This window comes from Brachyistius frenatus, unplaced genomic scaffold (assembly GCF_029030835.1).
Source record: "Brachyistius frenatus isolate BFR_SWC_R1_liver_20210118 unplaced genomic scaffold, ASM2903083v1 Contig_2, whole genome shotgun sequence".
Lineage (NCBI taxonomy): Eukaryota > Metazoa > Chordata > Actinopteri > Embiotocidae > Brachyistius > Brachyistius frenatus.
In genome coordinates this window covers 9,688,440-9,713,139 of record NW_027210601.1, presented here as the reverse complement: position 1 = coordinate 9,713,139, position 24,700 = coordinate 9,688,440, and the positions used below count along the sequence as shown (strand labels likewise).

Sequence of the window (24,700 nt, the reverse complement as noted above, 5' to 3'; positions counted from 1 at the left end):
ACATGATAATCATTAGGGATCAAAACGAAATTAATCAAAGTGTTGAATGACCTTTACTTGACACTGACAAGGAAATGTCCTTGTCAGTGGAATTAAAAAATATAAAATATTTTGTTTTCCAAAACAACACGCTGTTTTTACTTTGTATTTGCACGTCGGTATATTTGCTGCTGAACAGCATTTTATTGCGTCACCACAGTGATTTATTATGTATTTATTATTAGACCGTGAAGGAGCCATAAATAAATAAAATGCAAATCATGCACGCGGATACTTCTTTTTTTTTTTTTTTTAAATCGCCCGAAAGTCAAAGCACCGTTAAATGAATCAAATGTAATAATTTTCCATCTTGCACATCCATATCTGCAAATAGCATATTTTCAAAGATTGTTATTTTCCGTTTTTATTTTGTTTGCAAAAATATAAATTTCACTGCATCATGTAGGCTGTATTAAAGGCCATCAATTACAGAAATATTACGATTTTTATTTTCTATATTTTAAGACTAACGACTGCTAGTGTGTGATGGCGCCTGCAGAGTGCACTGCCCTCCTTTTTTCCTGCAGTGACCATTACCAGCCCCCCGACCCCCCCGCCCCCCCTTACCAGCCCGACACGTCTGACACCAGTGCACACTCCTTCCCTCTCATTTCTTTTGGTCCTTATTTAGTTCCTGGGTGTGTCCCTGGCTCAACTCGGAGAAATAATTTTCGTGGGAACTTTGTTGCCATTGGCCAGCCATAAATCAGCTGTTGGAGCATGAGTGTTTAGCCAACACACACTCCGTGTAGAATCCTGTCATTGTGGGCCCGCTGGAGCCTGGTGTTCACCATTCCTAGCGTCGTGCCTTCTGGGGCTCTGTTACTGCAGAGGGCATAGCCCCGACATACCTGGGACAGATTGTATGATCTATCTCACTGTTCTTGTCAGTGACACAGGAATGGGCTTGCGCTGGGTAAATGGACTGCTCTGGGGAAATGGCATGTGGAGGAAACCAGAGGACAAGTTACTGCCTCAGAGAGACGAAGGCGCCATAAAAATTCCACAGGCAGGAAACCAAATGGAAAGCACAGGGCGCTGCGCCACGTCTGTCTGTCGGCTTCACGTCTGTGTCGGGATCTCAGCTGATCCCCTGCTCTTCGGATCTCTCTCATGATCTCATTTGGATTAATAGTCGATAGCTGTCTAACACCTTTTAGTTGGTTCATTGGTCCGGTCTCGGTATTGTGCAAACATGGGCAGAGTCTGTCAAAGTTTTAAATGTAGCAACAATTTCATGACAACTGAAAAAGCAACTTCTTTCAACTATTTAATTTTTTACTTCGGTGAATTGTAAAAAAAATAAATAATAATAGCTATTGTCCCTTCTGTCATATCACATATAGTCTAGGTCTATTTTTTTTAAAATTATTATTCTACAAAAAATTGCAGAACATACAGGACCCTACTTATTTATACCGATAAATACAAATAACACATGGCAAAATACAATACCTAAATGTGGAGTGTGTCTACATTTGCAAAAAATTGTGAAATGTTAATGGCATAAAGTGTATTTTTAGGCATTTCAAAAACATTGTTTTCATTTTAAACCCGCAGTTGCTTCCAATTTATCCCTTTTCAATAATTTCTTATTTAGTTTTTTGTCTTTCGTATTTCTTTAAATTCCAAAGTAACAAAACTTCAGGCTGCATACTTTCGTCCAAAAGGAAATAAAATCTCGTTATCGATATTTTGATATCTCACACACAAAATAACTGCATCTTGGTAAGACTGTATGTTTAAAAGTCAATATCACAGAGGAGTCGCCGTTAAATCAGATCGAAATAATGTCGGTTTACGCGTAGACGGCCTCTAACAGCTAACATCTCAATGTCTGTCGTTTGGCATCGTTAAATTTAAACCTACTTATAAACAGTGTTCGTGTGTTCATATAAAGCCTATATTTAGAGTTATTAATTTTCCAAACTGGCATAAAACAAGGGCCTTGAATGGCAGCCTCTGTGGCATCATTTGATAATGTGATGTTTAGCTTTTATCTTCCTCCCTAAACATTTATTCATTCGTCTTTTTTTTTCTTTTTTTTCCATGAAGTCTTTCAGATATTTTATGATTATAAGAAAAAAGTGTGAAGAAACGCTGCTCTGTTTCGAATGGGCTTTTATTCTATTAACTGCACACTATATTCACACCCATCTCCCTTCATAACATGCATAACAGATTCTGATCGAATTATTTCTGTACACTATCATCGCAGAGATTGCAATCGCAGCATGTCACTTGTTGTATTGTTTAGGAGCCCGTTGGTTTTTGCCGCAATGGTCGTTAACCTCTGAATGACCCCGTGTGGAGCCCACGCCTCAGAAAGCGCCGCAGACAGGCAGTGCAACAGTTAAGCCAGAGGATGGCGCACAACGACAATCCAAAACAGCCAAGCTCTGCTTCGGAGTTCGCCCTAGCCACGAGCGCATGGAGGCGCGCCCCCTTCACATCCCACCCAGTATTTCCTGCGTGCACGAGTTTACCTCTGGAGGTCACCAAGCAGGATTTACGACTGGTCAACAAAAGCACGTGATTCTTCGCCGTACCCCATATTTGGGTGCCTACGTAAGAGAGAATCAAGTCCATGTCCCACTCATTTCCATAATTCATCATAAATTGTGCAAGGGTGCTATAGGACGCGCTAAACCATAAGAGCCACAAATCAAGAACACAGGTTTATGCTATTTTACCTCCTAAAATAATAATAAAAAAAACAACAACACCTACAACGAGAAAACGGTGGAACTGTCAACAAATGAGCTCCTATTTTGTGAACTCATTCTGCGGTCGCTATCCCAATGGCGCGGACTTCCAGTTACATAATTATGGAGACCATAGTACGGCAAACGAGCAATACAGAGACTCAACAGCCATGCATTCCAGCAGGTACGGGTATGGCTACAACGGGATGGACCTAACAGTCGGACGGACCGGTACCGGACACTTTGTGGGCAGCGAGCGGACACCGGGCTACTCCGAGAGTCACTCAGCGGCGACAACACCCTCGGTGGAGCCTGTCAGGTACAACCAGTCCGCAAGCAGCACCGGGACCTCGTCTCTATCGCCTCCACCTGACCCTCTGCCGTGCTCGGCGGTCGCTAGCTCGTCCCCGGTCACCGAGACGCAACCTCAACACAGAGCCGTGAAAAACTCAATAACGACCCCGTGCTCAACCCCGTGCTCGAGCTCGAACGGAGGCACGCTGCTGCTCAGTCGGGACTGTGTGTCCAAAGCTTCCCCCCTGGAGGAAGAGAAGCCTGCGGGAAGCGCACCGACAACTCCTCAAAATGTCAACGACTCAACACAGCCTCAGATATATCCGTGGATGAGGAAACTACATATAAATCACGGTAAACTGCTTTCTTTAATCATCTTGTATTGATTTGTTTGACTGTATAGAAACATGGGGCTGTGTTGTTGTTTGCTAAAAGACGCATCGGGATCTCATTTTGGAACTTTTACAACTACAAAGCAGATCAGACCAAAATGTGACCGATTATAAATAGTATTATTTGAAAAGCCCACAAAAGTAAATGCATTTTCATGCAGGGCATGTGGCGCCATATGCGCCTCTCACCTGTTTGGTGTATTTTTGTTTGTCTGGATTATCAACATAGCAGGTACGGAAGAATAAAGCTACACATCATACGAGGTTCAACTTTTAGTGAAAATATTTACCAGATTTCTGAAATATATGTGTTTTTGGCTTATTGGATTGTATCTGTAATGGAGAAATGGGAGCTATTTGTAATGCTTTTACAATTTATTCTCTTTTCGTCAGTTGGAATAGAAACTGAGGTGTAATAGAAAATGTGTGTATTTTACTGTTGTTTTTAATGATGTCCGTTCTATTATGTGGCATTAGAAAACTGCGTTTAAGTCAAAGTTAAGATGGCCGTTTTTATATTAATATTGACATTTAGTCAGAAATATGGTCAACAAGTTTATTTTTTTTATTATTATTATTATTTTTTTTACAGTTACTCTAGCTGATATGTGTCTCCTTCTCTTTCTGTACTAGAATTGTCTGGACCAGAGGGGAAGAGAGCCAGAACTGCATACACACGCTACCAGACCCTAGAGCTGGAGAAGGAGTTCCACTTCAACCGGTACCTGACCCGCAGGCGGAGGATCGAGATAGCCCATGCCCTCTGCCTCTCAGAGAGACAGATCAAAATCTGGTTTCAGAACCGCAGGATGAAGTGGAAGAAAGACAACAAGCTGAAAAGCATGAGCATGGCGGCTGCAGGCGGGGGAGCCTACAGGCCATGATATTCCCACCTCTACTCCTGATAACGGGCAATACAGAAATAAAACAAAGATTGTGTCATATCAACTTCTCCTCCTCCAAAAAGGCAGAGACTTGTTAAAGGGGCTGTGTGCGGGACATGGGGATACCCCGCTCTGTATGTCCAGTAACAGTCCCGTTATATTCCCTAATATTATTTCCTTTTTATTCCCAGCGTGGTTATGCTTATGTGAGTAAAAATGCATTATGTACAGATCTGTCTAGATTTAGAAGAAAAAGAAACACATGGAAATAAATGTTTGTTTAAATTATTTCTTGTGCAGACGAAAAAAATAAAAATAAAACGTCAAAGCTTGAAATGCTACCTGCCTACCGCAAATAAATCCAGTAAATTCTGTGTGATGCACTCTACAATAACAGCTTATTAAATAGAGGGTTGAGGTTGAGCTCCATTTGTGGTTAACCTTCGTTTTCTATGTATGTACTGTATATGTATGTATTTATTTGTTTGGTGTATTGTACCAACTTGTCAGATAACCTGCTTCCAAAAGTAGAGCCAGCAGAGTACGTAAGCCTTGTGTGGTTATTGTATGCGTTGTGAACACATGTACAGAGATGCCGACTCACCCATTGTATGTACAGTAGCTGTGCCTTGTGTCTTTGGTTTATGCAGGAGCTGCTGTTTGCGTTGTTCACCTGGGCGCACCATCTTAGTTAAAGCGTGTTCTGTCTCTGTTTTCCGTAGCTGTTTTTATGTGGAGGGTCCCACAGTAAATTTCATTGCCTATATGTGTATAACTCCATCGTGATAAGCTTTTTGTAAATGTTTTTCAAAGACTGGAAGTCAAAATATAATAGTAATGATCATGATGATGATGATGCTGATGGCCGTAATAATAAACTTTCTACTTGAACGGCAACATTACACGGAGTTTTTTTTTGTGTGTAAAATGTTTAAGATAAATTCGTTTTTGTGCCACGACTGCTGCTGCTTGGTCTAAAATATTGATACCACTTGTAAGAGCTACGAAAAATGTTAAAAGTTTGCTCAAGTTAAATCTCCTTGAGTTCAACAGGTCCCCTTGAAAGCTTCTAGTTTTACTCACCTTGCTGCGGTGCTGGGGGGGCTCTGGGGTCCCCGGCCACTGACAGGCTTCAGGGGCCGGACGTTCCCTTGCACACGGCCTCCTGAGCCATTCCCGGAGAATTAGCTCGACTTTTCAAGCTGTAAACTTTATTAGGGCTGATTCTGGCTCTCTGACATTTGGGTGCTAAATGAATGGGGGTTTTGTCTATGAATTAGATCGTAAAAATCATCCGGAGAGCGGCCAGATAGGCTCACTGGCCATAAACGGTCACGTGGTAGCCATTAAAGTAAGTTTTATGGTTTTGGGGAGTTGACAGTATATTGCACATAACATATAATCTCACTGACGGCGAGGCTTCGTCTGACTCTCTCTTTGCAGCCTGTAAGTGTTACTTGACCGGTAGACCGTCTCTATTGCTCAGTGTGCCTCAGAATGGACCGGACGCTCTCCAGGATGAGGACCGCGTCTCTGGGTAAGTTTCTCCAGACTAGCCGGTAGCCAGAGAACAGCCAGCTTGTGTTCAACAGCCTTATTATTGTATTCGCTCCCTCTATCTGTCCCTATTAGTCCATTACACTAATTTGTCAGTTGTGGAGTGCTGAATTCTGGTCTCGGCAGATGTTGCGCAGGGTTGGGTCCGGCTCATGGCTATTTAATTGCTTCCTTCCCCGTGTAACTTGTTTCCCTCCATCTGTGGTGCAACTCATAATCCATTTTTACATGTTAGATCATTATCTCTGTGTCCATTTCCACCCCCACAAACTTGGAGTTGTTGTCGTTTTATTACATTGGAGAATTCACAGACCGTGCGCCAGAAAGTTTCCAAGGGGCTCGTGGAGTGTGTGTAGATTTCCTTGATAAAGTTAAATTGCTAATGCAGGCCTTCAGATTTACAGCTCGCCCCGTCTGATTGGATTCTGCGTGCGTTGATGACTTTTGGAAGTTGTTGGTCCATCCCTGGAAAAGTTAAAGTTGTTGCGCTCCACATGTTGGCACCATGTATGGCTTTATGGCAGGCTGTAAACAGTGTCAAGTAAACACAACATGGGAAGAATCAGCAGCAGGGAGACGTTTAAAAGGAATTCCGTTTTGTGTCAACCAACTCGTTTTGTGTTTGGGGTTGAAAAGTTCAGATGACCTCTTATAAGTCACTCTCGCTTTGTGCGACCTCTTGTCCGATCAGAGCCCGATCAGAGCGGTCACCAGTGGACAGATTCCAAAATACATGAGCAGAAAAGAGGAAAATAATTGTCTTTATTTTCAGACAAACTGGTTTTATCTTTTTTTTTTTTTTTCAAAGGGTCTTTTTTTCCTTCAACTAAAGGTTGTGTGACTCGATGCGCCCTTTTTGAGATTTCCAGTCCAGTTACGCACGACAACGTCTAAAAAAAGTATGTGTCTTTTGAATCCAAAACTTTTCGATTAACAATTTCACTTTCTTTAAATTGTAGCCTCGTTGATTAACAAATGTTACACTGTCCACCACAATTACTTAAATATCAAGGTTTTATTTTTGGTACAGAGGCCTTCATCATCGTCTTAACCCAATCCGGGTTATATCTAAATATTACGGCGAGAAACAAATACGTTTATCACAAATTGATTTTAAATACCTTCTTTAATGTATTTCCACCAAAGCTAGAGGGAGTTTTACCTTTTAATACATTTTAAGACAAAAATCTGGGCAGATGAGGTGGATTTCTCCCAGATCGACTTTATTTCTTTTTCTTCCTATCATATAGAAATCCAAAGATTTTGCGTTTGCTACAGTTATTGAAATCATGTTGCTGAAACCACATTTTCTTATCAAATTCAGATCATTGTTATGTAAACGAGTCCCCATCTTAACAATATTACGGATTTATAGTCCTTCCGGTTTTATTTGGGACACATTGGAAACAAAACAGGACGGACTGGAAGTGCGGCTACTTGGAAATTAAAACCCTTTGCCAATATTTCAGAAGGATAAATTTCGACAGGGCCCCATGTGCGGCATACTGCCAGGCAGAGAGAGAGGGGAGCGTTGTAGGTTCATCTGGAGGTCAGCCACAGCACCAAGATAAATCTGCATCCTCTCTGAGCCACCAGCAGAGCTCGCTTTAGGCCAAGTTCACTGTCACCCTGCTGCATGGAAAGAGGAAAACCACTCACACATCCACGGTAGCGCGCACACACACGCCTTCTCGTTAATGACACGTTTGCTTGGCTTTGCCTATAAGCATAATGCGTATAAATGAAGATACCAAAGGACAGAGAGCCTGTGGTAATATCCTGCACTGGAGGGAAAGACTGTGTGAAGAGAAAGCCAGACTGAAACTTAAAGTGTTGCCTCCAATAAAGACTTTTGGCTGCTTTGGTTGCTCTAACGCTAATGAATGATTTGCATATTTTACGGCCCTATTAGTCTTTGAGTGGGAGCCTGCTGGATTTATCTCCTCACTCTGTCGTTGGAAACATCACAAAGCTACAATTGCATTTTAGATCTTGTACTGGCATCTTCTCTGCTCATGAAATTTGCGGAAATGATCATTGTGATGGCAAGAGATGTACACATTGTTAAAATCAACTTTTGGGGGTTTTTTTTGGGTGGGGGGCCGGGGGAGCAGATATCTGACTGGGCTGGGACTGATGATAGCAAGATAGCTGCAGAAGAGGAGGAAAAATTGGGGTCAAAAGTTTACGCGATGAACAAGTCTCCGTCATCTGTTCACTGGGAGCTTGATGCCAGCCTCATAATAGCGATCTTGACTCTCCACACAAAAGACAGAATAGCTTTGCATTACATATGTTGCACGGTGCACTCCAGGTGAACCCTGGAAGCGCAGTGACCTCGCGTTTGGGACCGGGGGAGGGGACCCCCACCCGTCCCCAGCAACAAGATTGAGTGGCTGGCGTTTTATTAGGGCGGTTGATTGGTGAATTTCCTTTGAATAAATTGCATTTGATATGTTTAGGGACGAGGGCAAAATTTGCATTTTGAGGATTGATACTCTCGACCCGGTCACAGGGTAATGGGAAGGCCCACAGCCCCCAAAATGAGCGCCCCCCCCCCCCCCCTTTATCCCTTAAAAAACATTTAGTCCCACTCTTCCTGATCAGATGAATAGAATCCTTTTTGGAAAACAGAAATGGCACAGACGTTTTTGTGACTCATAAAGAAACTTTTAAAATATGTTTTTGAGCCAATATATCCTATTTGTGCTATTTATTTTTCGATTGGACTGTGTGATCGCTTTCAGGAAAGATATTCTTTAAAACAACTAGTGAACCATTTACAAAATGGGAATACGATATGAATAGGAAAGAAAACGACACCAAGGACAAATGGTTTTAGTCGATATTTTGCTTTAAAACAACTTAAACTGGGTCTTATCTTAATCGTAACACTTCTTATATTAAGTTTGCAACACAACACATGCAATAACCTCACGTTTTTTGTAAATTTATATAACTAGAAATGTATTTACAAAAACAGAATTATATGAATAACAATTCCTTTGAAAAGAACCACAAAAATCTGAATATATGATCACTTTCGTTTTCACAAACTTTTATTGTCACGTTAGCATCAAATCAAAAGAAAATATATCATTTATTTCACAAAATGTCAAAACTTTAGGCTAATTTATGTGTGAATCCAACACATTTGTACCCACATTTCTCTGATTTGTGGAAATCCAGTAGACACGTGCAACACACAAACAACGTGCAGTAAAATGTTCTGTGTTTTGTAAACAATAAAAGTGTCCAAATGTCCAAAAATGAAAAGTTGTATCCCACATTTGTTTAATCACAAGTTCCTTTATTATTTTGAAAAGTAAGCGGTCGTTAAAAAAGTGGCCGCTGATTCGTTAACAGCGAACAATATTCCAGATGTTTTTAATTCCTTAAATACAAAAATAAATACCGGCCTGGTTGCTGTTTTCTCTTCTTGGAGTGCATAGTCTGATTACTTTTACTTTGTCTGAGTAGTGGTTTAAACAGATTTTTGCAGCAACTCGGTGCGTGACTTTTATTTTTTAGGCTTGGGAGTAGTAGTTCTGGAGCTGTTGCCTAAAATGAAAAAAATCGCGCTCAGCATTTCCAATTGCAGCTGCACTTTTACGCAACAAAAAAGGTAAGCTATCCAAAGGATGCTTCTTTTGTTCTCTCCTGGACCATTTTTAAGGTTTGAGGAGCACTATGCTATAACCCTAATCAATATAAACAGCTGTGGACAACATTTTTTGACTATTCTTCGTAAATTTGAAAACAAATTCAGGTTTCTGTTATTCCTCTCCAACCACACAGGACACTCACACATGGCGCACTTTAAAGGAGGAAAATATTTTATTATCAGTGTTGACCCATATACAAATATTTCCATAAAGCCATGAAATATGTGTTTCTGGCCTGATCCTCGGCAAATCTTGAACGCAGAAAGAATTTTTTATTCCGCCATTTTATTGAGGGCTCCATAAAGACAGGAGACCTTGTGAGAGCCATCTGCAATCTGTCACCATCGTCACTGCACTTCTCTGATAATCTAAATTTACAGTAAACTGTCAGCGTGATGTATATTGGTTAAATAGACCTTCACTTCACAGTATATATGCTTTGAAAGCGATCAGCCTGCTCTGGCTCTTCGCTTATTTTGTGCTAAAATAAAATCTCAACACAAAGCTGGGACGCTTTCTGTTCATATCAGGAGCAAAATGAGTTTTACATTTTGTGGAAAATTACTGAGATAGTGTGAGCTGATTTAGCTGTGCTGCGCTTTAATCCACCGTTCAATTGCATGGTTATTACTTTTATTATATTTTGGTATGACATGAATTGCTATTTCCAGGAGCTGTATTGCATTCAAGCACAGCAGCATGTTGCAGGCCTGCATTAGATAACAGCGGCAATAGGACTGTTATCTAAAAGGCTTCTTTTGGCGCAATTAATCGGATTCTTGAGCGTTCTTGGTACGTTTAATAAAGTTATCCATATATATAATAGTCCATAGCAACAAGTAGAATGACTTGTAAAACAGCCGCCGTTATTCACGCAAGGATAACTTTCAGTAAGTGGATAATAGCCGAGCTGACCTGGCCCATATTTATACAGGACCTATATAATAGAATGGCAGCAGACTGTAAATTTAGATATCATGTGAAGTCGTCTTACCCGCTGACATTATGTTGAAATATTGCCTCTCAGGTGGTCTCTCGGCCATACGGATACAGTGGATCTTTGGAGGAAAGTACATCAGCTGCCATTTACAATGAGTTAGGTACAGGACAGCCTGATGTCTATGCCTTGCAGCAACAGCGCGCTGAAAGAATGTCTATTTTTTTTTTTTAAGAGCAAAAACTGAGGCCTGAGTTTTTTTTTAGTCGTCTGCATCAGTATATCCAGAATCTAGAGGTTCAGTGATGGAAATAAGAACTGTGAAAAATAAAATCAGGTATTTCATCAGCCCATCTGCAGCAGACCTCTGTAGTTCTAGTGTCCCCTTTTCCACAGATGTATATTTTAGCTCAGTACTAGTTCGAGGTGTGAGCTTCTTAGGTAGTTGTAGGTCTTTTGCACATTTTTTTTGAAAATCCCTTGGGGACCCTCCTGGGTGCTGACCCGCGCTAAGTGCTCCCCCATCTCCCCACAGTTGAACAGAGCCTGAAAACTGAAGTCCAAGTCCGGGGTGAACCCCAGGTCACTGCGTCTAACAGATATGAAAATGTCGCCTCTTTGGGGGGGGGAAAAAAAAAGGGCACGCCTTGTTGTTTAACAAAGACTGTCAATGGGCAAGATTAATCAGAGACAAAATGGAAACGGTGTCACTTCGGGGTCAGGCAGAAGTTATCTCTGTTTAGGGGGAGCGAATAGAGTAGTGGGGGGACCCAACAAAAAAAGAAAAAAAGGAGAGAAAAGAAAGCTTTCAATATTTCCGAAGTTTGGCCTCTTGTTTCTCCACGCAGAGGCCTTGTTGACGTGGACAGTGGGGATCTGCTTTGTGAAGAGCTGCTGCATCTTGAAGGGACGCAGATGCAGCGTGCCACCTTGGACATGGAGAGGAAACTGGACCTGGACGTGATGGCGGAGGACGAGGAACACGGTAAGAGACTTTTATATTGTCAACCTTATGAACAAAACATTTTTTTTTAATTTTTTTGCATTGCATTCAAAGTCTGTCAAAGGATGATCCAGAATTTATGCAGTTTATTTTCCCACACAAATTATTATTATTATTAATATTATTATTATTATTCCTCCCTCTCTGTAACATATTTTCATATGCTGGTATGTGGTTTTTGGTGGTAGCCTACTGTAGTGGAGGAGAGCTTCCCTTCTTTATTATTGCAACATTGCAGGTTTGTATTGAAATGCTGGCAAATTGTTTTTGACAATTTTTTAGTGTATTTCCAGATTTAGTCAGAATTCGATGTGTGTGAGATACGAGGTCGTTGGTGCTGCACAAACTAATTCAGGCTGACAGCGCTTACTGTATAATGTGTGTGCACGTTTTGTTTTGGCGTGGCTGTAATGCAACACATGTGTCCTCAAGTGTTGGGTGCTTTGGATGTGCTTTTCAGTGACAGGTAACCTAGGGCAGCTCCGATTACACGGAGTGCATGCTATCAGCAGCAAGTAAGTTTAATGTGGTGTAATAGGACAAATGGAGCAGAAGCAGCTTCATGTTGTTGCCATGTTCTGGAAAACAAGAGAAAATAGCCGTTTTCACATTTATAGCAATGAAATGTGATAAAAGGGGCGTTTACATGTTTCTGCATTTTAAGAAGTGAGTGCTTTTTGCTGTGTGCGTGTGTTGGGCGTCAGGTTTTATATATAGGCTTTTATATGCAGGCTTGAAAGTCCGCAGAGAAACGGCTCGTCAGTGCTTCCCAGGAAGCTCGTGCTCTGTTTCGATCATTTGAATAGATTCATATATACAATGGTACAATCTGTATTTTGTATTTTTATGTTGACGTGTTTTTTCTCTGTGTCTTGATGACGATGCAACATATTTGAAACCCCAACAGTTCATGCTTTTTAGAAATAGTGTTTTTGTTTTTGGATGACCTTTATTTCATTTGGGCTTGAATTTCGTAATCCCTTTCAGAGGAGGTGGACGGATTCACATGCAGGAAAAAACCTCACCCACATAAGTTTGGCCTCATGCAGTAAACAAGTTAGTTGATTGGTTTTGCTTTATATACTGTGATTTAATAAGGAAAACACCAACGTAAGCCAGTCCGAGCAGTGTTGGTGGTACCAGTGCCATGCTTTCCATTGGTTCCTGTTTACATGATGCCCTCAGCACACGCAGTGATTGGTGGCTCTTCACACGTGACCAGGCAACTTTGTACATTTGACAGGGAGTAGGAGGGTTTTGTGGAGATCAGAAAAACGACAGCGCGATAAAAATTAGTATTGTTGCACTTCACAAATTAATGACCATGAGTTCCTACTTGATAAACTCCAACTATATCGAGCCGTCCTTTCCTCCATGCGACGAATATCAGCAGAGCGGATACATCCCCAACCCTGGTGAATACTACGAGCGGCCAAAAGATACGGGCTTCCCCCATCACGACGAGCCATCCTATCCGAGGTCAAACTACACAGAATCGGGATACGATTACGGTAACGTCCCCGCCACTGGACTCGATGATTTTGGCGACGGGCATCACGCACAGCCGCAACCGGTTCCACAGAGCCACGGTCCTCGCCTCACCGCGGCCCCAGATGGTGGCGCAGGGGCAAATGCCAGCAAAGACTGCAGCCTCGCCAGTGAGGCATATCCCGGCGTAGCGAAGGGCAAGGAGCCGGTGGTTTATCCCTGGATGAAAAAGGTCCACGTTAACAACGGTGAGTTATCGTCACGGTTAAACAGCAGAACCACTGAGAAACAACCACTTGAACACACGCAAGCCTATTGAGGCAGCACTAGTAGCAGCCCTTACAGCAGCAATTTACGACTATCGAGCAGCAGGGTCGGTAATTAAGGACCCTCGTAAATTTTATTGCCTGTGTTCGTCTGTCGGGGCCATGTGCCTTTGTTGCTTTTTAACCCAAACTACCTCCACCACTGGAGCCAAGCCAAACTGTAATATTCAACCCCGCTGTTTTGTTAATCATTTCTAAGCTCGATCTGTCCCTGGATGCGAGTGTTTGTGCACTCGGTATCTCCACATTAAGGTCATGTGCGTAAACTGAAACAAGACAGAGGGTGAAACAAACAAAACGGCTGCAATTTCCCGCTAAACCCAGAGATATTTTATAATTTCCCTCCATGTAATGTTCCCAGTGGCGGAACTAAGGGATTGGAATAAACGCTATCAACCTGCATGTAACACCTGCTTGCTTGCCTCTGTATGGCTTTTTTCCCTCCCAGTCAATCCCAATTACACTGGAGGAGTGCCCAAGAGGTCCCGCACTGCCTACACCCGCCAACAGGCTCTGGAACTGGAGAAGGAATTCCACTTCAACCGGTACCTGACCCGGCGCAGGCGGGTGGAGATTGCGCACACCATGTGCCTGTCCGAGCGCCAGGTTAAAATCTGGTTTCAGAACCGGAGGATGAAATGGAAAAAGGAGCACAAGCTGCCCAACACCAAGATCCGCTCGTCCAGCTCGGCCTCGTCTTCAGCCTCAGTGGCCCAGCAGCAGCAGATCAAAACAGGCCAGCAGCTCGTCCCCACGCCGTGCACCGCAGGTCTATAGTGCATGAACGAACCCCACCCAGAAAAAAACCCAATCCAGACTGAGATGGCAAATATCACAAGTGGAATTTGATGGACCGATTCTCAGTAGATTTTACACACATGGTGTTATCTCTTTCACCTTGCCTCTGCCATTGGGCCCCTGTCACGTCCTTTGTACCCTTTCCCTCTCCGGTCATCCTCGCCCTCTTCATATAAGCTTGAAATCCACCCTTACTTGCCACGGTGGCAACTGAAGTGTTTATATTTGTTTATTATTATGAAAGAAGGATAACGCACTCTCAAAACGTAGGACTTGGAGCGAAATGTATAATTGCAGTTAAAATTGAGTGAGCTCATTTTTCTATGTTCTCTCTGATTATTGCATTGTTTTTTTATTATTGCTCATGGAAAGTTCTAATATACTTGAAAGATATTTAGCGAGACTCTATAGATGCCTGTTAGAAAACCAGACGGCTGTTTTTAGAGGAATGGCATCAGTCAGAGTAGCAGTGTAGTTTGTGCGTTTGAGTGGGTTGGTTTACTGTTGAATGTAGTCCAGGTGACTTTCACATCTAATGTACATAGACACATCATAATGAAGGCACAATAAGGAAATCGTTTCGTCGAGTAAGATTATGTTTGTTGGTGTCGTAAGGTCTAGTTTTATTTGTGCTAGTGCGTCCTATGTTGTGCTGTGTTCTAAACTGTGAATATTTGTGTGTGTCGTCTAAGTAATGACCGTTGTGATGTAGGTTAGTGTAGGATAAATCTGTCCTCGTGAAATAAATATGTACCTCACTTATAAGGCTGACGTGGCTGTGGATGTTTTGTCCTCGCAAATATTGATTTCACTTCAGCGCAAGATGTATTTTTTTTTTTAAGCCGTCCTAATTAACACGGCATGTAGTGCCTCCTATTTTAAAAAATGATTCTTAATTTTAGAGATTGTAATTTCAAACTTAAACATTGTATTTTTATGCTCTTTAAATACATTTCAGTGTGTGGAACTTTTTCCTTAAAGGTTTTGGAGATACGTGCGTAAAACTGCATTAGCGTGTTCGAGTATTGAATAATTCACTGTGCCACACTTTCTAAACATTGTGGATGTCTTCTTTTTCGAACTTTTTTCACTGATCCTGAATAGAATAAAAATATGTTTGCTGTATTTTTTTTTTTTTTTTTTTTTTTTTTGCAGAGAGATTTAACTTGGTAATCAGGGCACAGTTTTGTGCACTCTCACTAACATTTTCGGGCTGTGATTGTGCGTAATCTGTTCAGAGTTGTCTGTTCTAAGTAATGCATTGCCATGTACACACTTTGACAAAAGACTTTAGGTATGCCTAATTCTGTTTTGTCTTTCAGTCCTCCACTGCTAGATTTGAAACCGTAAAATGTGCTTGAATGTCACGCGCATTTTGATGGATTAAGAAGAGATGTAGCAGAAATATAGGAGGCAGCTATCAGCTGGCTCTAAAGCTTTGCCGGCTTCACTGACACGGGAATCAAACCAAACCCAAATTGTTAAACGTATCCAGCCACACATATTGTTCTCACTTGCCATTATACGAGATCTCAGCCAACCTCATGCACCAGAGTGAGTGTTGGTCACTACCTGCTACATCCAAACAATAGAAAGTTCAACCAGGGGACACAGCCTGTACTGGCCAATCACCGGCTCGCAGCACTTCTTCTGACCCCTAACCTTTCGACACACAGTGTTCAGACCATACATCAGCGTTGAGACCTCCGCGAGATTTTTCTTCTCATTTAAGATTTACCCACAGACGGCACGGAAACAAGAACTGAGTTTTAGGTGCGAGTCCGCGCCATAAATTCCCCCAAAATTATTCTGACAGACTGCTCTTCTACAAAGCCTGACAGAAACAGTCCAGTCAGGCCGTGAAGAGAGGGCAGATATAAGCAGAAACATGCTGCTATATTGTGCTTGTTTTTTTTTTTATATCATTTTCTGGCGTGATAGTTTCAACTTAATAATTATGTCAATAATTACATATGGGACGAGTTTATTGTGCACTTATTTGTTAATTAACTGGTAGTCACAAAAGAAAGAGTGACAGTAAAAGACACAAAGTAGTATTTATTTTAGAAACAGCTCTCCGTTCCATGTCGTCTGTATCGTATCTTTCATTATAACCATTTCTTTTGGCTGCATGAGAACATTTTCTTTTTACAAACTACACTTGCTGCAGAAATGCTTGAGCTCTCCAGCACTGCACACATGGCAGCTCTGCGGAAGATGGCACTAGGGCTGATTGGCACAGATTTTTGCGCAGACTCCAAGAAGTCCAACTTTAAATTACAGATTTCAAGTCATTTGATTCGCGAATAGAGGTCACTTCCAATGTACTGAATTTTTAATTCTGCCGTCCACGTGACTTGTTGAATAATGAATGCCCCGGGGTCAGAAATAGATCTGAAAATCCGGCTTATTTTCATTTGAAGTGATCCTCTTCAGGGTGCGAGTCACATCTCTTCTCCCCTGACAAAAACTCTGTCCGCTGGACACAGACCGTCATGACTTGTGAGTAGATTTGGCTGCTTTTTTCTGTTTTAGTTCTATGTAAACACCTCGAATTTGCATAAAATGTCCCGGAAGTGAAGTTTTATTTATTGATCATATGGTGTATATTTATTGATATTGTAACATGATCTGTCTTTTTTATAGATATATTTTGCTGTAGATTGTGTAAGTGTATTAATATCGCATTTGGCTCATTATTAAACTTAAATAATCACTGAATTCAAATTCTCAATTTGATATCCAAAAATCTTAATTTATTTCTAAATAAATGTTTTACATAATATAGGTCTGCATTTGTTTTAAAACATTTTATATTAGACATAAACTACTTAAATATATCCCAGTAGCCTTAGTACTTAGTAGCCAAATATGATTCAAGGCAATCTAACTTTTCTTAACTAACATCATCAGACCAAGAAGGCAACTAAGAAGGTGACATCCATTCTGCATCTAGCCATTAAAACGGTAGTAAGACTACATTTTCTTTTAAAATGAACTAAAGCACATGCAACATCAGATGTCTAATGCAACCAGGTGTAGAAGAAACCTCTCTAGATTTAACATAGTCCAATCACCGTCATTAACATGACAAAATAAACAGTCTGCATTAATGTTGGCAAAGTTTGGCACAAAATAACTATGCCCTCAGGCATGCATCAAAAAATTTAATAGCAGTTTCCATGAATGCTGAAGGTGAAAAGTTGATTATTTCTCTGCTTGATTAATGGTTTAATTTCACATTTCAATTTAAAAGTGCCAGAAAATGTGTCTGAACAACGGTAACAATGTAAATGGGTTAAATCTGTTGCTTCAACTCAGAATAAAGGGTCCTTTGAATGAGGTTGAAGACAATGGTCAATTTAGACAAAAGTTAATCATTAACAAAGAAAGTACCTGATAGTATTATTATTATTATTATTATTAGTGGACTATTTTGCTCTTACCTGACAGTTATTGTACAAAAGCCTGCTGGGACATTTTCAGTCATATAAAAGAGCTAGTTCAACAGTATGAACAAAATTGCTTTATTACAACCACCTTTAAGCAAACAATTCCACCGTCCGAGTCTGTTTCAGTAGTGTTGGTCTGGGTTCATCAGAGATGGCTCCACTCAGCTTGAGGCGTTGAATTTAGCATTAGCCTTGATGTTGGCCGCAGTAAACCTCGCAGAAACTGTTACCTTCGGCTCCGAGTATCGGTAACTCAAGCCTGGCTGTGAGGCGCTCCGAGTGTCAACATTGTGGATAGATATGGACCGCCGTCTGGCCACAATCCAGAGGTCTGCACCTCTAACTCCTCTTCGCTGACAGAGATAAGGAGCCTTGATTTGTGTAAATACCTCTGAAACATTTGTTTTATGCTGAAACAGTTTAGATTTAAAACACAATCAATCAACTACTACTTTAGTGCGAAATGGAAGTCGGGAGAATTTAAGTGCAGAAAGTAGACTACCAGCTGAGGGCCTTTAATTTCCATCTTCTTGTTTTGAACTCCAAATAACTTCCCACTCAGCTCTCCATGCGTCTGCCCGGGTCACGGAAAAGTTCAGGTGCGGTGGCGACAGGCCACGAGGGGATTATCTTCCAGTGAACGATCCCTTCGAACCTTGTCATCTTCCTGACAGCTCCACATCTGTAAAAAAGAACAAAATAACAGGACACGAACACTCGGTTTAAACTAACAGAAACAATTTCTTTTCGTAATAATGCGCTCAAAAAGTTCAAGTTAAACCGTCATTCTTCTTCCTTTCAAGTGCCGTTTTAGATTAGCTGTAGGTGAATAAATAAGAGGCTCTGCCTCTGTTCCTGTCTTTAAAAGTTTACCACTCAAGTTGTAGTTTGAGAAGACAAAGGCTGATGTGGGAGTGGGATGCTGTCTATGTCCGCCCCGAATGATTAATAGATGTAGTAGGATTTTTCCACGCCCGCTGCTCCGTGTTGACGGAAAACAAGCGCCAAACGGCGCCGAGAAGAGAGAAGCTCTTCCGGGATAGCACTTTGGCAATATTTGAAGGGTCAGAAGCCAGATTTCTCCCATTATGCACGCGTGGCGCACTCTTTAGACAGCATTTGGTTTATATCATGGCAGCCTCGGCTAGCTCCAAAAGCTGTTCCTTTTGCACAAACCTGTAATTCTTACCATCACTCAGCTGGTCATAGGAAATGCCTAAGTGCATGTAGGTCTAATGGGGTTCCATGTACTGATCAGCGGGGTCGAACAGACACACTTTGGTTACCTCGCCTCCACTTACCGCTCACTGGTGACTGACAGGCACCCCTCACGACCACCAGGACACACAGCCACCTTATGTAGGACAGGTAAACGTGTAACGTTTTGTTTTTATTCACGCAGCAGCACGGAGACTTTGCTGATGGAGGAGCACGGGCCGACTAAGTGGTCCAAAAGCAGAAGTCTGACAATGAGGACGGGGGGGGGGGGGGGCGATATTGAGTTGAGGTTCTGTAATACACTCCACAACCCTGACTGTGTGGTAAACACAAAGGAGAAGAGCTTTAATGGAGTGATGAGTGGGATCATTATTATGCCACCCTTAAATGGTATTTTGTAGGGAAACCTCCATCTCACATAGTGCGAATTATCACGCTGCAGTGCAAACATTCTGGCTGCAGCCCGGCTCAGGGCTTGAAACAGCATAATACAGCAGGATTAGCTCTTCTAGCCGCTAACAGGCACCAAATATATGGCACTTTAATACTGACAGAACAGTCTTTTGCTCTGAATGGGCGACACGTGGAAAAGCTGCTTCTCTGTGAGAGGCTTGCTCCTCTGCCAGATACATTGCAGTGTCACATACCCCTCTTTTTTCTCCCTCCAAACTGATCCGTTTCTCCTCAGGGGCAATGACTGCCTCCATTAATGATTCACGGGCTCAAATAAAAGGGATTTAAGTTGACGTTGCGTCACGTGAGCGGGGCGCATAATACTGCGCGATGTTATGGCACTGGGAAGAAAACCGGAGCCCCGGTCTGACCATATGATGCAGATTATATGCGGGTTACCCCCACTTTCCGTGAAGGGAGTCCTGGCTTTGTAGATTGTTTATCGAGGGGAGAAAAAGAAAGTAGAGGGAGACTGAAAAAGAGAGTATCCCGCGTTTGTGGATGTATTTTGCTGTCACGGACGGATATGTTTTTCCACGCGGACAGACTCTGAGCCCGAGGTTCGGGAGGATGGATTTTATTTTGAGGTATTTCCGCCGATTGTTCATTACTGTCGTGAGTTATTGCTTCGGGAGGCAGAGGTCAGTAAAAAAAGGGTCCAGGGTTTAGGCAGGGCGAAACAATAGACACACGAAGAAGCTATCGATATTCACCTATTTGTTAATATCTCGGATTCATTACAGTTAATCAAGCGAAACATAAATATACCTCAACGATTTACGCACATTCTGTTTAGGTGACCATTTAAGGATTTGTCTGGGCCATTAAGGTTGATGCATTGGTCAATTTTATGCTTCCTAAACTAACATTATGATAAATCCATCATTAATTTCATTGAAAACTGAGAACAGAGCATTACAAATGAAATATTTCTGTTTTAATGACAACACCAGCAGCCATTTGGATGAATTGGCCAGTGTTACCGTTTGTAAATAAAGCAGCCATTTAAATATGTGCCTCCTAGAAAAATCCAAACAGAGCGCGCGGCGAACTAAGGTACAACCTGCCCTATAAAACTAAACATCTCCTATCTTAACGTGTGTTTTTTGTGCGTAAATGATACATCAAGATGAGCTCCATAAAAAGTAGGGGAAAGCGGTGAGGTTGTGTCGCTCCGCCAGGGAAACGAGGATATAATGGAAGACGGAGTGCCATCCAGGACCGCACGGCCGCGTTGGGGTCACGGCGCTTCTGCTTGATTTATGGGCACGGGGACTTGGGGAAGATGGTGCGCGAGAGCTAATGACTATTCGATCCGTTTGTGGAGAAAATGCTTACCGGCCAGCAGGGAAACAACAAACACGTTATTTGCATGGGCCAATTTTTATGTTGTTAGGGATATTATTTTGCAATATTTGGCTCTTTTGTCCAAGAAGAATCTCTAAATTATGGCATTTATTTGTATATTTTGTTTATTATTTGATAGGTGTTTTTTTTTTTATTTATTTATTTTAATTCTAGAAATCAAGGTTTCCTAGTTACTTGAAGCTGTAAAGATATTCCTTATTGGCTTGCAGCCTGTAGTTGAGTCTAAAATTGTATCCTCCAAAATAATCTTTAAAAATGTTTGCATTGAATTTGACTAGATTTATTATTATTTGTCAAAGGTTTCTTTTTGCCATTAAATCACAGGCCTAAACAGTCACATACAATTACAATGGTCTTATTAGGCTATTCAAAATCACACTCTATCCTAACTATATATTTGGAATCTGAATTGAAAATAAAATCCACACTAATACAATTTAGGAACACATTAAAAAGTTGGATTATCCTCCGAGAAATTGAAAATCTGTATTCCACTCTTCGTTGCAGAAATCCAGCCCAGTAAATTCAGGCCATCGCGCGGTCTCCGAGACACCTTGAACTGCCTTCGGTAAGTCCATATATCTTTATTGATTTGTGTTATGAATGCTTGATGGTGATATCCTTATTCAATTTCTAATAAGTAGCCTACCCCACACGCCCACCAAAGCACTCGCAAGGATAGAGAAGCAGCCTATGCCTTGAAAATTTCTTTGTAGCAGCAATACGACCAGCCCGTGAGCAATAATTCCTTCTCTTCCACTTGTCTTTGTGGTGTAATTTGTCACTATAAAAGTGACGAGGGCAATCGCAGCTCTTGGAGCGGTGCCTTACTCATTTCAAAAACTACTTTCTGTAAAAGCCATCTGCTTGTAGCTGCTATAGTTTACTGCACTGAAGTTTTAAAAATGTTTTTCTTTTCAACATTTCAGTTTCTTTTTTTTCCCTCCCACGTTATTTTGCGCCTTTTTACGCACGGCAGTATACGAGCACAACCCCACTGACTTTTAACCCTCTCCTCAGGGCCAAATGAAAGAGAGAGGCGAATCAGCATTTTAGCAAAACAAAAAGAAGTAAATAATTATACGATGTGCCTACTTTGGTTTGTAAAAGAAACAGTCGAGTTAGCTTAAAAAAAAAAAAAAAAAAAGAAAGAAAAAAAAGAAACTCGCGTGAATTTTTGTCCCACTCATCCTCCCACGCCGTCCATGTGTTTCTACCTTTTTATTTAATTGTGTCACTGAATTTTGTCCCATAGCCTGAAAACCAGCAGAGAAGCTGCAGCTCTGAACGTGTTTACAGCCTGGGGAAGCTGAGAGGACATAAATCTAGTTTTCGCAGTCTATCTTTTTGGCTGCAAAACACAGCATTAGCACGCAGAGGGATTCCCCCTGCTGCCGGCTCTCTTCTCCTCTGTTCCTCGCTGCATGTCCTCCCTGGCTTGCCTTTTGGTGATGAAACTTCAGCCCATTTTTCACACCCTGCTCCGACTGGGATTTCCCTTGATATACATCGAACACAGCTTTGATCTGCTGTTGTACTTTCTCATCTTAAAAAAAAACATTCAATATATAATGTTGTATTCCTCATCTGAGAAGCCATGCAGGGAATACCAGGCGCAGATATGAAAACGAATTTGCGCGTCCTTGTGCCAAAACTCTGCATTATATGCAAAAAAAATGCGGGTTAATGATTAAGCCAGGGATAGAAGCCCTTTATGTCCCATGGAAATGGAAATGCAGCATGGTTAGCGCCTGATTATTCCTTTGTATTCGCCCTGTCTCTCCAACATCTCATCCACTGGGTTCATAACTCCACTGCAGGACTTGGAGTAAATAATAACAAAACGACTTAAAACACTTTGAGGATGGACTATTCTATTTGTAACGAAGAATTATTTATTTTTTCTAGACGCACTACCCCATTTGGTTGGGGGAGGAGGAGAGGCAACCACTTGATTTGTACTGGCTTTCCAAGGCGCTACTTCATTTGCATAATTTTTCTTGTCTATGGTGACGCTCTGGTTCGGGGCAGTTCACTGGTGTCTGCATGGTACTGGTGAAGGATCACATAGTCCAGCATAGCTTTGGCTGAGTTTAATATTGCTATGAAGCCCTGGCCATTGCTCTATAGCATGACGATAAATTCAGTCCTGGGGCCAGATAACTCTTATCTCGCTGACCCGACTGCTCACGCCTGCTTTCGTAATCTCGGTTTACCCATCCACGTCGAGTAGGAGAAAAAGGAAAAGGAAAAAAGGAAAGGGGCTTCTCTCGGCTCTTCCCTTTTTGTTGTGGCTGCTAATGCCTGGTGTATGGCAGGGCGCAGTCTGCTACTGCACCTTCACCCAGTCAGCCCTGCCTTTAAACTTTTCTCTGGATTACTGCTTTGATCGATTTCGTCGCTGAATGAGAAAATATTGCCTGGTGCTCTGCATTCGTCGTAAGAGGATAAGGTAAGCAGGCCAGAAATAGGCTCCCTCGGTTGTAAATGGCGGAGTTTGTGTGTCGCGCGGTGATTTATCACCGTATGACTTAGATCTCGGTTCAGGAAGAGTTCACACACAGTCAGGCAGCCAGATTTCTCTTGCGTGGAGCACAGGGCTGCGCACAGAGCTCAAGTCTGTCTTTTGTCTCTCTTTCTCTGCCTTTTATGACTATCGCAAAGGTTCGCCTGGAGATACCACAGAGCTTTCTGATATCTTTTCCTGCTCATCATGAACGCAGATACAACGAAGACACCTTCTTTCAGGCTGCGGTTCAGCTGCGCTGAGTGCTCATTTTATACTGATTTGCCTCTTGTTATGCACGGCTGCACAAATCCAGTTGTTAGACATTTTCATTTCATTTTTCTTTGTGCTCGTTTCATGAAAATGCATTCTAGTTATATTTCTGCTTCAGGACTATGGGATATAGATGATGAAATAAACAAATATTTTTTTTATTGCAGTCTACAATCATATAATCGTTATTGTTGGAGTCATATTTACTATCAGACATAAAGCATCCGGACCTGTGACTTTAAACAGTTACAATCTTAAAAGTGTTGCATGCAATATTTAGATTTTTTTTTTTTTTTTTTTTAATATCTTTTATTTATATGCATTGTCTAAATGATCTGCCTCCCAAATGAAAGCGACGGGTCATGGTTAAATCTGTAGTGCAAACAAAAGAAATGAATGATTTTAAAACCAACATGTATTGAAAATAATTTACTTTTATTTTAAATAATTCCAATTATTTTGATTATTACTATTATTTGTTGCACTTTGCTGTTTTTAGCTGGAAATCGTTCCAACACAAGAATTCCAAAACTCCACCATTTCCTACTTATTAATGTTACATTACAAAAGATTTCTCCAAAATGACCTGTAGATCTGTGTCTATTGCGGCTCATAATGTCCCCAACCATCCCCATGGTTACCTGCATGAATTCTGGTGCTTTAGCAGCGGGCTCTAGCTGTGCCGTCTCCGGGTTTCTGTCCGCCTGAGTGCCGGGCTTGGCTGCTCACCTGGGCGCTCGATCCAAGCAGGCAGTCCCGGCCCACTGACCCCCATATATCACGCCGCGCGGACAGCACCGACAGCAGCCATTATTATGGGCCTGCGAGGAAAAGTTCACACTATGGACATGGAGATGCACGGTTACCCGCCTGGTTTTTCAGGTTTCCTCGGGGCACTTCCATTTGTCTTGCAGCATACAAAGAAAGAAAGAAAACGAGAGAATGCGGTTGTTTATGTTTTGCGCCAGGTGGCTGGGAAGCGCTGTGAAGTTGTATTACTGAAGGAGGATTTTTTTTTTTTTTTTTTTTAAATACTGAAAAACTAAACTGGGTTTTAAGTTTATGGGCCACACGGAATGTTTTCACCTGCTACACGGGAAATTAGATATACTGTTGACAGCTCTGTTGGTAGAATAACATTGTAACAGAAATATTATTTTCCTGTGTGGTAACCCGCTAACAAGCTATTTCCACAGCATGCGTTTTATCCTCCAGCCTCTTTTCCAAAAAGTGCAGCTACCGTAACTATATTCTGTTTCACTGCTAAACGGCACTACGATTTAAAATGTCACGCAGCTTCTTGTTTTTTTAAATGTCGTTTGGCACAGATGGTAATACAAGG

General features: G+C 41.7%; 2 protein-coding genes and 1 long non-coding RNA gene across 3 annotated transcripts; 2 read left to right on the top strand and 1 right to left on the bottom strand.

Moving 5' to 3' along the window:
- The first annotated feature begins 2,797 nt into the window (after positions 1-2,797).
- Positions 2,798-5,186, top strand: hoxa5a (homeobox A5a). Its single transcript, XM_069698875.1, has 2 exons — positions 2,798-3,392; positions 4,064-5,186. Exons 1-2 carry the CDS (start codon positions 2,798-2,800, stop codon positions 4,312-4,314), a joined length of 846 nt encoding a protein of 281 aa, XP_069554976.1. The 3' UTR covers positions 4,315-5,186.
- Positions 5,187-12,659: 7,473 nt separating this feature from the next.
- Positions 12,660-15,204, top strand: hoxa4a (homeobox A4a). Its single transcript, XM_069698891.1, has 2 exons — positions 12,660-13,212; positions 13,739-15,204. The coding sequence occupies exons 1-2, from the start codon at positions 12,795-12,797 to the stop codon at positions 14,065-14,067; spliced, it is 747 nt and encodes a 248-aa protein (XP_069554992.1). The 5' UTR covers positions 12,660-12,794; the 3' UTR covers positions 14,068-15,204.
- Positions 15,205-17,599: 2,395 nt separating this feature from the next.
- Positions 17,600-24,056, bottom strand: LOC138621103 (uncharacterized). Its single transcript, XR_011310920.1, has 2 exons — positions 24,000-24,056; positions 17,600-18,222 (listed from the first exon to the last, which is right to left on the bottom strand). It is a non-coding gene; the product is annotated as an uncharacterized lncRNA (long non-coding RNA).
- Positions 24,057-24,700: the final 644 nt, after the last annotated feature.

What these genes read in the sequence shown, in the direction of transcription:
- hoxa4a (XM_069698891.1), top strand. Translation starts at nt 12,795, where the DNA reads ATGACCATGAGTTCCTACTTGATAAACTCCAACTATATCGAGCCGTCC. An exon ending in AAAGGTCCACGTTAACAACG is followed by an intron (nt 13,213 to 13,738) that starts GTGAGTTATCGT and finishes TTTCCCTCCCAG; the next exon opens with TCAATCCCAATTACACTGGA.
- hoxa5a (XM_069698875.1), top strand. Translation starts at nt 2,798, where the DNA reads ATGAGCTCCTATTTTGTGAACTCATTCTGCGGTCGCTATCCCAATGGC. An exon ending in GAAACTACATATAAATCACG is followed by an intron (nt 3,393 to 4,063) that starts GTAAACTGCTTT and finishes TTTCTGTACTAG; the next exon opens with AATTGTCTGGACCAGAGGGG.